The 14,445-nt window shown below is 34.9% G+C and overlaps 2 protein-coding genes across 2 annotated transcripts; both read left to right on the forward strand.

Moving 5' to 3' along the window:
- The first annotated feature begins 1,667 nt into the window (after positions 1-1,667).
- Positions 1,668-6,374, forward strand: NIK3 (NSP-interacting kinase 3). The gene is made up of 11 exons (XM_022276027.2): positions 1,668-2,311; positions 2,613-2,745; positions 2,860-2,931; positions 3,084-3,227; positions 3,315-3,386; positions 3,490-3,549; positions 3,641-3,729; positions 3,831-3,974; positions 4,116-4,457; positions 4,852-5,243; positions 5,452-6,374. The coding sequence occupies exons 1-11, from the start codon at positions 2,206-2,208 to the stop codon at positions 5,767-5,769; spliced, it is 1,872 nt and encodes a 623-aa protein (XP_022131719.1). The 5' UTR covers positions 1,668-2,205; the 3' UTR covers positions 5,770-6,374.
- Positions 6,375-6,731: 357 nt separating this feature from the next.
- Positions 6,732-9,797, forward strand: TBL2 (trichome birefringence-like protein (DUF828)). The gene is made up of 5 exons (XM_022275771.2): positions 6,732-7,667; positions 7,857-8,049; positions 8,158-8,348; positions 8,550-8,708; positions 8,978-9,797. Exons 1-5 carry the CDS (start codon positions 6,853-6,855, stop codon positions 9,318-9,320), a joined length of 1,701 nt encoding a protein of 566 aa, XP_022131463.1. The 5' UTR covers positions 6,732-6,852; the 3' UTR covers positions 9,321-9,797.
- Positions 9,798-14,445: the final 4,648 nt, after the last annotated feature.

Below are 14,445 nucleotides of genomic sequence, written 5' to 3' on the forward strand. Positions count from 1 at the left end.
TTATTTTTTTATTGCTGAGCATAATCAATTTTCCCAATGCGACAAAAATACCCCATGCATTGGGATTCCATTCTATACCACTTTCACGACCATATTAATTACGTACACTCTCTAAAAAAAAAAAAAAAAGTTTTCTCACTCATCTATTTCTTTATATATATATATATATATATATACTTTCTCGTTTTCCAACTCCTCTCTTACTTATGTCTATTACCTTCCACCTGTATTGTACACACTTTCCCTTATATTACATAAATATACTTTATAAAAAATTAAATACTTTTCTTATTAATTGATAATTGAAAATATATTTCTCAATTAATATGAGAAGTGCTTATTAACCTGACAACTCGAATGACCAAATAAATAGGTTGGGTTTGGTTTGGTTGATATTTTTGCAGAATCTGTGATATGTTTTATATTCGATATATTTGATACATTAATAAAAAAAACTTATCCTATGACCTAAACCAAAATCTCAAGTCTAAAAGATATTTATTATTGAGTTCATAAAGTATATCAATTGTATGAGTGATGTATTTCATATTTATTGTATTAGTTATACAATCAATATCAAGTATATCAATGATATTAGGTATATCAATTTTTTGAAATAACCAGGTTAAAATTAAAATAATAAACAAAAGAAATTTAATTTAAAAATGTTGTCATATTTACAAAATTAAAAAACTATTATATTTAAAAAATGATTAATATTTTTGTTATTTATTAAAATTTAAAGTACCTATATCCGTTTGATGGCTCTTTTATTACTTGGTACATTGGTTAATGAAAAAAATAGTTCTAAATAGCCACACGATCAGTTTGCTCCTATGTTCCCAGGGAGAAACGGGACTGCCAAAAGCAAAGCTATAAAGAAAAAGAGAGGGAAAAAAAAAAGCAAGCAAAAGTAAAAATAACTGTGAATTGAATTGATGGGGATAAGTAAAAAAAAAAAAAAAAAAAAGGAAAGGAATATGAGTGGTCTGGTCTGCGCATCATATCATAGAGAATAGAGATTCCCATCACAGCATCCAACCAACCAACTCCAGAGAATAACAAAGACTCGCACGCACACCACAGTGCCTCTCACTTTTTAATTAACTAATTTATTTTTCCTTTAAAATATATATATATCTTTATTAATTCCACCAAAAACAAGAAAAATAAAATGTATTATTATTTTGTACATTGAAGAGAATGCAAAGCAAGAGAGAGACAAAGGGTTGCCTGATTACCCCATTCCATTCCGTCCCTAGAGGCTAGGCCATGTCAATAGCTGTAGTGTGGGCCCTGTACCAATATTCTCCATTTTAACTGTATTTTTCTCCCACTCCCAGTCCCAGTCCCAGTCCCGACACGTGAATTTTATTTTATAACTCTAATTAAATTGTGATAAGCATATTTAAAAAAAAAAGGCATGTATTACCATTTTTATATAGTTGTTAGAATAAAAAAAAATGTAGAAATGAAATTAAAAAGAAATATGGAGAGGGTGAGTCCAAAATGAAATGGAAAGAGATGAGAGTGGGGACTGGGGACTGGGGAGTGGGGACTGGGAGGAGGCAGAAGCCAACGAAAAGAAAGACAATCCGAGCACGTGACCTGCCAAACGAGTCGCCTGCACTGTTTTCCTTTTGGCATTGGCATGAGGCATGGATGGACACCCCTCACTCCCACCCCCACCCCCACGTCCTTCACTCCAATCCTCTCTTTTCTCAAAACCCTCTTTCTTTCTTCGTCTCCCTTTTCCAAAAAGCTGCGTCTCTTCTTTCTCTTTTCGAAGAAAATATTCATTTCTAACTTTGCTTTGCTTTGCTTTCTGGCTCGCTCCACCCTCGCCTGTTTCTTTCTGCTCCTGCGGACGCTACGCTACTCAACCAACGCCTTTCTGCTACGCTACATATATTCTAAAATGTTTTTGCAACAACAACAAGGAAGAAGATGATTTTGTGGGGATTCGAATTCGAATTTATCACATTCCCCATTCTCAGATCTCTCCCACAGGATACCATCTCACACTTACAATTCTCTTCCTCTTACCTCATCTGATCAAATTCAATCTCTAATAACGCAACCGAGGACAGTTCCCCACGGCTTACAGGTTGGGGTTTCGCCGACAACTGGCGCCCTATCTGGAGAATGCCTTCTCTGCTACATGGGACACCATGAACTGATAATCAACCCAACACAAAATAGATTATGGAAACGCTTTCTCTGAGTTTGCTCTCCAAAGCGGCTCTTCTAGTTTTGGCGCTCCTGGAACTTGCTTCCGCTACACTTTCCCCTTCTGGTGTAAACTACGAAGGTTAGTCTCTCTTTCATTCCTTGCTCCGCCTCCCTCCATTCTACTTTGTCTTTCTCAATCTCAAGTATGAACCACATCGTTTCAATCTAACTTCTCATTCAGCAAGTTTGATTCAACTACTTTGTATTCTGCTGAAAAAATACAAAGAGTTAATGACTTCATCCGTCGATTTACTCTTTCCTATCTCACCTACTTTTGCCTCTTCACTGGGTCTGCGCTAGGCCTTACAATTCCTTTTTCAATTGAAAATTCTCAGTCAGGAGATGAACTTACATTTTATTTCTTCTGGAAATTTCTGCAGTCGTAGCTTTGATGGCCATAAAAAGTGATTTAATAGATCCCCATAATGTTCTGGAGAATTGGGATTCTAACTCTGTGGATCCTTGTAGCTGGAGAATGGTCACTTGTTCTCCAGACGGATATGTTTCTGCTTTGTAAGTGTTCTCTAAATCCCTCGTCTAGTTTTTGCACAATGTTTCATAGACTCGACCACTTATTAGAACATTAATTAATTAATTTGGATTGTTGATCCTCAATTTTATAAACAGGGGCCTACCAAGCCAGAGTTTGTCTGGCGTCTTATCACCGGGGATAGGAAACCTCAGTAAGCTGGAATCAGTGTAAGTTTCTCCATCCTTCTCACAAACCCCTGGTTTCTGCACATTGATTGTTCAGTTTCTGCATTTCTCCAATTTTAAGTTGACAATACTTCTGTAAATTTTCAATCTAGTGAAAAGAATTCCTTGTGTTGTGTTGTCACAAATATGTGTAGGTTGCTTCAGAACAATGACATTGCAGGGCCAATTCCTGCAACCATCGGAAAGTTAGAGAATCTTCAGACTCTTGATCTCTCCAACAATGTATTTAGCGGTGAAATACCCAGTTCCCTAGGGGACTTAAAGAAGCTGAACTATTTGTAAGTTTTGTAAGCGTTATCTTTCTGCTACATTGAAGAATTCATTCTGATCTTTGTCAACTGCACATTATCTTTTGAGCAAGACAGGCGACTAAATAACAACAGCCTAACTGGACCTTGTCCCGAGACTCTATCCAAAGTTCAAGGTCTCACACTCGTGTATGTTCTTTTACCTTTAAATCCTGCCTTTCTATTTCGTGTTTACATCCATTTAATGCTATTTGGAAGAAATATATATTCACGTTTTTATTTGAACTAACAGGGACCTTTCCTATAACAACTTGAGTGGCTCCTTGCCCAAAATATCAGCAAGAACATTCAAGTGAGTAATTTTCTTTCTGGTATTTGCAACACGTATCATCTGAATCCGGTATAAAATGTTCAAAATCTTACATACCGTTTCTTTGGTTCAGAATTGTTGGCAACCCTTTGATATGTGGCCCAAACAACTGCTCTGCCATCTTTCCAGAGCCGCTGTCCTTTTCCTCAGATGCTCTCGATGGTGTGGGTCTGATGACTTGTATTTGTGTATATATGTATATTTTATTTGTTACCTTTACATATCATGACAGGTTTTTGATTTCTGGGGATCTTGTTTCTCAGGAAATTTGGGATTTGGTAAGAGCCACCGAAAGGCAATTGCTTTTGGAGCAAGTTTTAGTGCTGCTTTTATTGTATTAGTCCTTATTGGGCTAGTTATCTGGTGGAGATACAGACACAACCAGCAGATTTTCTTTGATGTAAATGGTAAGTTTCCTCCATCTACCCTTTCTCCTTGCTCATCTCATGGCGTTTTGCCTTGTGAGGAATGAGGTAATATTTTGTATGCCTCTCGTGTAACATGTTTGACCAGTGTTCTTGGACTAATATAAACGTTAAACGGAACAGATCAATATGACCCAGAGGTACGTTTGGGTCATTTGAGAAGGTACACATTCAAGGAACTTCGGGCAGCAACGGATCATTTCAACTCAAAGAATATCTTGGGAAGAGGTGGTTTTGGAATTGTGTACAAGGGATGCTTAAATGATGGGACTCTGGTAGCGGTTAAAAGGTTGAAGGATTATAACACCGCTGGTGGGGAGATCCAATTTCAGACTGAAGTAGAAATGATAAGCTTAGCTGTACATCGAAACCTTCTCAGGCTTTTTGGCTTCTGTTCGACTGAAAGTGAAAGACTTCTGGTTTACCCATTCATGCCCAATGGAAGCGTTGCATCTCGTCTAAGAGGTGCGTTACTTGCAAACACATTATACCAATATACCTCATTCATCGTGTTTAATGGACAATGGCCATCCTTATTGATCATTATTCCTAGTTTGTTAATTTAGCATTAAGTGGTGGGTATCAATCAAATGCATCGGGATTACCAAAACAGGATAGATATTAAACGTTCACATGGTTCCAAATAGCTTGAGGTTGTTTACTTGAATATTTAACACCTGCAAGTTTCATAACAATACCTATCAGTTTTGTTACTATTGACCTTGTCCGGTAAAACCGTAATCCCCAGTTTCAAAATGAGATGAAACTGGAAGGCTGCAAGATTTCTAGGTTTTAGAAAAGGGAAAATTAAGTTGTGGCCTGTGGGTGGTTTCATAATTTTAAATGCTTTGTTTATCAGATCATATACATGGGCAACCGGCTCTAGATTGGGCAATGAGAAAGAGAATAGCCTTGGGTACAGCTAGAGGATTGGTGTACTTGCATGAGCAGTGCGACCCCAAAATTATCCATCGTGATGTGAAGGCAGCCAACATTCTCCTTGATGAAGATTTTGAGGCGGTTGTTGGGGATTTCGGGTTGGCCAAACTTTTGGATCACAGGGATTCTCATGTGACTACGGCGGTGCGTGGTACTGTTGGCCATATTGCTCCAGAGTACTTATCAACAGGACAGTCATCAGAAAAGACGGATGTTTTTGGGTTTGGAATCTTGCTTTTGGAGTTAATTACCGGTCAGAAGGCTCTGGATTTCGGTCGAGGAGCAAACCAGAAAGGCGTGATGCTAGACTGGGTGAGTAACATGTTTTTATTATAACATACGTGGCAACCATACTAGTGATAATTCAGCAAGTTGTAAGGTTATGTTTAGACAATTCATCCCATTCCCAGAATTTCAATGGACTAATCTATTAGTACTAGAAAGATGCATGTTTGGACTACTCTTGGCTGTTGCATTGTTTTGATCGAACAAGCTTATTTTTGGGTTTAATATAATGTAGGTGAAAAAGCTGCATCAAGAAGGAAAGCTGAATGTAATGGTGGATAAGGATTTAAGAGGCAAGTTTGACAGAGTTGAGTTAGAAGAAATGGTTCAGGTTGCGCTCTTGTGCACTCAATTCAATCCTTGTCACCGACCAAAAATGTCTGAAGTATTAAAAATGTTGGAAGGCGATGGTTTAGCTGAGAAATGGGAAGCATCACAGCACATGGAGACGCCAAGATACCGAGCATGCGAGAATCCCCCTCAACGGTACTCAGATTATATAGAAGAATCTTCTCTGATAGTAGAAGCCATGGAGCTTTCGGGGCCCAGATGAGAGTCTTTTTGTTTATGTTTCTTATGTAATTCCCTCGTACAAGTTACATCATTAAGTTGCAGAGAAAATATGCGATTGGTTGTGTAAAAAGAAACAAGAGAAAGTGTAATGCTAAGCTGGTTTGTTGAGAAATTCTACGGGTCCGAAGTTTAGAGCTTGTGGCGGCGAAGATCTATCTGATTCTGCACAAGTCATAATACTAATACTCGACCTTTCTTCTAGTCCTTGAAGAAAGAAGGTGCATGTTTATTAGATTTTGTGGCCCATGTTCGCTTGTGGATCGTCCAATTCAAAAAAGGCCCAATATCCTGAATCCAGATTGGAGGCCCAACCCATTAATCGATCGGGATGCTGCTTTGGTGAAACATGAAGCATCATTGTCGAATTGTATACGCGATGGCGCCACGCGTCCCCTGATGTGTCGGCGGGAATTGTAGTTCCCGCGATCCGGCAGGAATCAGCTTTTTCCAAGGAAACTATTATTTTACCCTCATGTCTCTCTCCCTCCAACTTTGGATTCATCGTTTCGTTTCATTGTGTGTGTGTGTGTTGCATTTTGTTTATGTCTCACTCCAATGACATTTATCATTTTGTTTTCGCTTCTAGTTCTATTGGTTTGGCGATGCTAATGATGTAGCCTATTACTCTTTGGAGATATCTATTATAAGTAAGACGACAAAATATAAGTATAAAGATAATATAAGGGTTCTCTGTGGTTAGGCCCGGCACTGCAAGCTATAGAAAAATAGAAATTTTCCAACATTTCTCGCAGTCGGTCGTGTCAAGGATCCTAAATTGATAAAAGAAGGAATCTTATATAGATTTTTAATAGATACGGACTATTCCTCCTATTCTTACCATCTGATACATGTGTACATTTCTCTCTCTCCCTCTTTTTGCCGTTTTCGAAACCGCTCAAAAATAGAAACCAACTCCCCATAGGCCAAAGCTCCCCCGTCCTTGTGGTCGCCGAGCCAATCCCTTAAAAATCCTATTTTTTCTCCCATACCATCTCGTTCATAAAAGGCCCCCTCCTTCCGTGTTCCCTGAAGCCTTCGCCTTGGGTACGCTCCAATTTTAGCCATGGACCCCAGGAAACTTGCATTCTCCGAACAGATTTTGTCGCCTAGGAGAAGAATTGTTCCTGGATTTGGTCTTGGCATAAGCGTCTCCCTCATCGTTCTTAGCCTTCTTTTGCTCTATAGTTCTTCTAACGCCAAATATTTCTTCTCTGTTTCCAATCGTCCCACTTCCGTGGATTCTCTCTTTGATTCCTGGTCTTTCTCATTTTCCTCTCCTTTCCCTGATTTAACCGCTAATTCTTCCAAGTTGGGCAGCTATGATAGTGCCACGCCAATTCCTCCTCAAACGGACAATCATACGCGCAACACTCAACCATTTATCAATGCCACATTTCAACTCAACACCCATGCGCCAAATGGCTCCCAAATTGTGAATGCAAGCTTGTCGCTTGAATCCAAAAATGTTACTGGAAATGCAACAATTTCCAGCCAAGGAAAGTTGGATGAGGAGAAGATAATCGAAGAGAAATCCCTGAATAACTCCACTTCTTTCAACAACAATGCCACTCAATACCAGAAAGAGAACAATCATTCTTCCATCGCTGAAGATAAAATGGCGTCGGAAGGAAATGGTGGGAAAAATTCAAGCGACAGAGTCGAAATTACTGACAATTCTCAACCGGGAACATCGACTTCGAGTTTTGATGAGGAATGTGATATCTTTGATGGAAGATGGGTGAGGGATGATTCGAAGCCATACTACCCTCCAGGTTCTTGCCCATACATCGACAGGGACTTCGATTGTCATCTTAATAAGAGACCAGACGATGAATATGTCAAATGGAAATGGCAGCCAAATGGGTGTAACATTCCAAGGTATTTCTTTAACCTGATCCCCTGTTCCTTCACTTACTTGCAATTTCATGCTTAGGCTTGATGTTCTACTGGCTAGAATTAGTCGTGAATGAATGAAAATTACTCTGCTTTTCCTTGACGTTTGTCAGGATTCATAAGGCATTTGAGATTACAAACCTTTCTCCTAATTTTGATGTCTGCTGCTTTCAGTCTGAACGCAACACATTTTCTAGAGATGTTGAGGGGAAAGAGTCTGGTGTTTATTGGGGATTCACTGAATAGGAATATGTGGGAGTCTCTGGTTTGTATTCTTCATCATAGTATTAGCGATAAGAAAAGAGTATACGAGATATCTGGGAGGACAGAGTTCAAGAAGAAAGGTTTCTACGCCTTCCGGTTTGAGGCAAGATTTCCTTCATGTTTATTCTTCAGAGTTCAAAGTTTCAATCTACGTCTGTTTTTCCTTTTTCGTAATGTTTTCAACAGAACTTTCATTTTGTTGTATCCGCAGGACTATAATTGTTCCGTGGATTTTGTCAGTTCTCCGTTCCTTGTTAAGGAATCTACATTCAAAAGAAGGAATGGAACCATCGAGACATTAAGACTTGATCAAATGGACCCAACCACGGAAATGTATCGGGATTCCGATGTTTTGGTCTTCAATACAGGCCACTGGTGGACTCATGAGAAAACATCGAGGGGGTTGGTATTATACACTTATTGTTTTGATTCAATCAAACCTCTCGGGGACTTTGTGCTGGATTTTTATTGAGAGAAAATTGCCTTATATTACCCTGAATCGCCTTGCATTATACCATCCCATGATAACTTGTTGCATCAGATTCTGTAGCTGTTATCAAATATTGAAGTTGTTTTTGTGTTTTTCTTCCTCTCCTCTCTCAGAGAAGACTATTACCAAGAAGGCAACCATGTGCACCCAAGACTCAAGGTGCTGGAAGCGTTTAAGAGGGCTCTCACCACTTGGGGTCGATGGATTGACAACAATGTTGATAAAAACCGAACTCTGGTTTTCTTCAGAGGGTATTCATACTCTCATTTCAGGTACCAGAATTTCTCCCCCTTTCTTGGTTACAACCCGAGTATCATTAGATTTGCCGACTCCTCATAATGTCAAGGGAGAACATTTAGCAAGTTTAAATTTAGTGTCATTCTTTGATCGTGCTACATTTGTGAGGATCCTAGAATCTGAGAACATGCTACAACTATAAAATGCATTTATTATGTTGGTGATAAAGGTGATTATTGAAAAGAGTAAAGAGGAGGTGTATGAATAGTATGGATGAAGAATTGTATTGGATTATGTTATGCAGTGGTGGTCAGTGGAACTCTGGAGGGCAATGCCACAATGAGACGGAACCAATTTATAACGAAACACACTTGGGAAAGTACCCTAAGAAAATGAGGGCTCTGGAGTATGTGATGCAGGAGATGAAAACGCCAGTGTCGTACTTGAACATCACCAGGCTCACACATTATCGGAAGGATGCACACCCTGCAATTTATAGAATGGAGTACAAGACGGAGGCAGAGAGACGTGCAGGTGTGCGAGTTCAAGATTGCAGCCATTGGTGCTTGCCGGGGGTACCCGATACATGGAACGAGTTGTTGTATGCATCTGTTATAAAGATGGCAAAGAGACATTGGAGCAACTAATGTTGCAGTCGCAGGCCATGCTGGGATTACCATTTTTCCCCTTTATTTTTTGGGTTTTGAGGTAAAGATATATGTATCGAGTATTGTTTAATCGTTTAGGTTCCCATGGTGCATGGTGCATGGTGTGGAGGAAACTTCAGGCGGATCATGATCGCTAGATTGGCTGATCGAGTCCTGCATATGTAGAGAAAGATAAACAACGATACTTGTATTTTATGATTTCAATATATACCTTAGCAATAGGTATGAAAATATGTTATTAAGTTGGTTTCCTGTTGCTGAGTTTAAAAGAATGTGGCGTGGCAGTGCAAAATGAAATCAAGAGTGAGTGGTCAATTCGTAGAGTAAATGAAAATTGCAATGCAGACTGCAGTATTAGTATCCCTTTCAAAACAGACAAACACAACCTCGTCTCACCATCTCTCTCTCTCCCCTCTCATTAATATTGAATTCCAACACTGTCTACTTTCAATAATACTTCAACAAAATTGAGCAAGTCGAAATTAATTGAATTAGTCATGCTTTTTTCTCGATTATGAAACGTCTTTCCCACAATTAAACTATTGTTGAATGTTAGTACTTTATTAGAAGATTGAGAAAAAACGATAAATGATAAAGACAATAAAAAATAATCAAATTTGTGTTATACCTTTAAATTCAAGTACCAAGTGGTAGGGAGAGTAAAAAATGGAAAATACTTAGGCTCCTCAACAACGAAAGATTATTGCTTTTCACTCATTTTCTACATTTCTGTTCATATCCTACTCCTAATGTATATAAAACCCTCTTTAATAATCAATAATTATGTACGTATTTATTTATTTAAAAAAAAACAAACTAGGTTTTCTAAGTTTTTAAAATTTATCTAATATTTTAAATACGTCTTCAAAGAGGATTATGGAGTACACAAACAAAATTGGTGTTTTAAAACCATAAAGTATACCTCCAGTATTCATGGATGATAATGAAATAAGTAACCATGTAATTTTCTTTTCACGGTGGCATTCTTACCACATACTTTTGTAGAATTATTTTAATTTTAAAACTATATATCCCTTCAAGAAAATTGGTATTTTAAAACCACCATTTTCTAAGGTCGCAGCTTTTTGCATAAAAAGATGCACGACTACTCTTTGTGGAGATCATCCACAGCAAATAAAAGAAAAAGAAATTTATTTATTTATTTATTTGTTAATGTATGAGAAGAACAGAGAATGTCCTTGTTGAACAAACTAAGCTTCCAGCCTTCCATTCTTGAAGAGGACTGAGACCCTGTGCATGGCAACGTGAGAAAGACATAGCTTCGGAATCAATTTTTAATTTAGCCACTAATTTTTCAATTTTACTCTTAATATATTAAAAAATTAATTAAATCCTTCTATCAAAATATCTATTGAAATTTGTTGACAGAAAATTGATTTATTATTAAAATAATATTTTTCTAAAACGGGAAGAAATGAATTTTATAAATAACGAAATGAAAATTGAGTCTAAAATATGATAGGTTAAACAATTTAACGATACATCTTTTTGTCTTAATATACTTACTTTTATCTTTTAAAAACTTCAATTAACTCTACGTGGCATAAATTCTTTAATTTTTGGTTCTATCTCTAGCTATGAATTTTAAAATATAATTGATGGAAGGTTATCTAATTCAATATCCTAATAGGGGCGGGAATTAAAAATAACAATTTAATTACTAAGTTTGGATAATAGTTTTAAACCCAATTATTAGAGTGAGCAAGCCAAGGAAAGAAACAAAAAACTATATATTATATGTATCAATTTAATTTCAAGTGTTTGTGTTTGTAAGTAAGTTAGCCCTGCAAGTGCAAGAATGGATGGGGCTGTGGGGATGTTTCTTCATTCTTGCAGTGCACCTTCCATGTACCCTCTTCTTTGGGCAACTTTCTAAACCTCGCTCTCCACCCTTAACTTGTCTACACTTTCCATCACGTTTCATTAAGTATTATGTGATATAAGTCTATTCTCAAATCATATCAATATTTGTATAATTAAAAAAAATATTAAAATGTGAGACACCATATAAGAAATCATTTGAATAAATACTTAGAGATAGAACATATATATGGTCTTAATTATGAAAAATACCCAAACATTAAAAATAAGACATATATAGCATGAAAAAAATATAAAATAATACTTATAAAAATTTAGATTTATTTAACCCTTAGTTCATGAATGGTAAAAATTAGGTTGTCTATTCTTTTTTGAAATGTTGGAATCAAATATTTATTAAATTATAAATTTTTTTTTGAAGATAAGTTATAAGTAATTAATGACTTGGAAAAATACAGGATAGTTGATGCTAAAAGTAATAAAATGAATTAGCATGGTGATTAGATAAGATTAGGGGCCGATTTATCATTAGCAGTGCACCCGCAGATTTAGGGGGAGACAGATATCGTGGGCTTTGACTTTAGTCAATGGCACCGGGCCCCATTTTTCCTGATCAACATTAAATTCAACCTATGCAATTTTATTTCCAAATTAAACCTATTCAATCTTAATCTTAGTTGAGTTCAAAACTAATAAATAATACTTGATTTTTATGTCCGTCTTAGAACTTTATTTGTCCATCAAAAAATAAAAAGGGAATAAACGAATACAATACTACGATTATCAATTTTGAATAGGAATTTATGTCATGTCTATATATATGCAACTTGTTACGTTAAATTATATAACCCATGTTTTAAGATTTTTGGTAGACTTTAATTAACAAATAAAAACAATATATAATACAACATTTAAAAGTATACGTAGATAATTTGAAAATATAAACTCAACCCAATAAGAAATAAATAAATAATTTAACCTATGTTTATTTATTTTTAATTACGAGCCTAGGTCAAGTAGATAAGACATTTTTTGCCATTTAAAAAATCGATGGCTTGATCCCCTAGTTCAGTAATTGTAGAAGCTGATGTTATAGATATAATAAATGAGTTAATAGATATATATTAAAAAACAATGGAGTACTTTGCAACTACTTTATAATACCTTCTTTAAAATCTAATCAAATTTATTGATCCAAAAGGGCCAAGGTAAATCAAAAGAATTTAAAAGGAATGGTTTCACATGATGAACCATTTATCCAGGACTTTGTCAAAAAAAAAAAAAAAATTATCTAAGAATTAGTTTCTTATGTGTTTCTTTGTCAATCAAATATAGTAAAGTCAGAATTAATTTCTTATTGTTTCCTTGTCGATCAAACATTTAGACACTCACGGATATTAAAGAAAAAACAAGACGCTATGATTCTCAAATTTATTTTTATGCGCTTGTATAAAAAAAAACAAGGAAAACTATCCATCCTTTTATTAAAGGAAAAAATAGTTGGGATACATTACAAGTAGTTTAAAATAACAAATTCAAAGAACGAACTCATTATTTTTTTTTCAGTGCATCCAATAATAAATACTACAACATCAATAATATTCATTATACCTTAATTGAAGTATTAATAATATATCATAATTTGCAAAAAAAAAAATAAAAAAGTATAAATGGAGGAACATATTAGGTAGATCATCAAAATCACGTACAGTTGGACTTGTGAGGAAAATATATATCAAAATATCAAAGAGGATTCAATTAATACTGATACCTTCTGCTTATTAACTTCAAAATCTATCAGCCAAAGCGAGTATAGCTTAGCGGTAATTGGCATATACCTCCAACCATAAAGTTGCGAGTTCGAATTCAGTTTGGTAACTTTTCAGTTTTCTTGTTTTATCATTTCCAATTTTATTAAGAAATCTTAGTATTTGACAGTTATTTATGTTTTTAGTTTCTCATTTTTTAAAAATATTCTCAAAAGTGTATATAAATTTTGAAAACAAAACAAAACACATAAATTTGTTTATATGGTATTTTCCTATATTGAAAATGAGGAACCAAAACAAGAAACAGAAACATTGACAGACAATTTATTGTTTATGATTTTTGTTTTCAATTGGTTCCAAAATACATAAATAAATAAAAAAATATTGTTTATATGGTCTTGAGATCATAAAATTCTTTTTATTTGTTAAAATTGAAAAACCAAAAATGAACGTTACCAAATTGACATAAATTTATGGAGGTAAACGTTAAAAGGATTTGGTTCTCACCCAACAAAAAAAAAAAAAAAAGTTAGAGCTTAAAAGTATTATTCTCTTTTCCCCATATATTTTTCATGTTTATGAAAGATAAATTATTTGTCACAGAAGAAAGAAAAGAAAATTTTCATTTAGACTAAAATTTTCAACTTTTCCTTTTCTATATTTAGTGGGTAAGAAGATGGGAATAAATTAAAAGCAGGAAATGAATAATATTGTATATTCACAATAACTATAGTTCTATCTATATATTAAAATTTTATAATTTGACTATCTATCTATATCTATATCTATATATATATATATTAAAATTTTATAATTTGCTATTTGACTCAATGAGTATCCTTTCTATTATAGATTTGAATTCTTACCTCATATTTAAATTGTAGGTAATATTTTGAAGTAGCCTACAAATTATTCTTAGGATATTAAATATCTGTCTACATGTGGACATTTCTATCGATATTTTCATGTGTCCATTACTTCGATGGAGTAATCTGACATTCCTATAGTTTTAACCCAAAAGAAAAAAAATTGACAAAATATGAAAAATGTCAACAAAATATTACAAATATAAACATAATATTTCCAAAGTGACCACCTTCATGTTATTCAATAAATGACCTAGCGGTCAATAAATGATTCAAGAGGTTTTGAGAGAGCATTCTTCTTTAATGTAAATATTTTATATGAATTTACTTTTTTATAAATATTTATTGACATCCACGTTTTATCGATATTTATGTGAAAATAACATCTCAAGTTTTCATCCTATCAGTCTTTAGTGTTGAGAGCAGTAGCAGAGATATTATACCAAATTCCAAAATATATCCTGTAAGGCTGTAACTGAAAAAAACATGATTAGAAATTTAGAAAGTAGAAGCAGAAATAATTATAATTATAATAATAATAAATTTTTTTTGAAATAATATTATTGATTATTCATAAAAAGAAGAAAGAATATGAGAAACTGGGAGGGCAGTAAATGGCAGGGAACG

This window comes from Momordica charantia (genome assembly GCF_013281855.1).
Source record: "Momordica charantia cultivar OHB3-1 chromosome 8 unlocalized genomic scaffold, Mcharantia_2.0 BLBB01000008.1, whole genome shotgun sequence".
Classification (NCBI taxonomy): domain Eukaryota; kingdom Viridiplantae; phylum Streptophyta; class Magnoliopsida; order Cucurbitales; family Cucurbitaceae; genus Momordica; species Momordica charantia.

Excerpts from the sequence above, each read along its gene's own strand:
- TBL2 (XM_022275771.2), top strand. The coding sequence starts at position 6,853 with ATGGACCCCAGGAAACTTGCATTCTCCGAACAGATTTTGTCGCCTAGG. Across the intron at positions 8,050-8,157 it reads TCTACGCCTTCCGGTTTGAG|GACTATAATTGTTCCGTGGA; the intron begins GCAAGATTTCCT and ends TTGTATCCGCAG. Across the intron at positions 8,709-8,977 it reads TATTCATACTCTCATTTCAG|TGGTGGTCAGTGGAACTCTG; the intron begins GTACCAGAATTT and ends TATGTTATGCAG.
- NIK3 (XM_022276027.2), top strand. The coding sequence starts at position 2,206 with ATGGAAACGCTTTCTCTGAGTTTGCTCTCCAAAGCGGCTCTTCTAGTT. Across the intron at positions 2,312-2,612 it reads TTCTGGTGTAAACTACGAAG|TCGTAGCTTTGATGGCCATA; the intron begins GTTAGTCTCTCT and ends AAATTTCTGCAG. Across the intron at positions 5,244-5,451 it reads AAGGCGTGATGCTAGACTGG|GTGAAAAAGCTGCATCAAGA; the intron begins GTGAGTAACATG and ends AATATAATGTAG.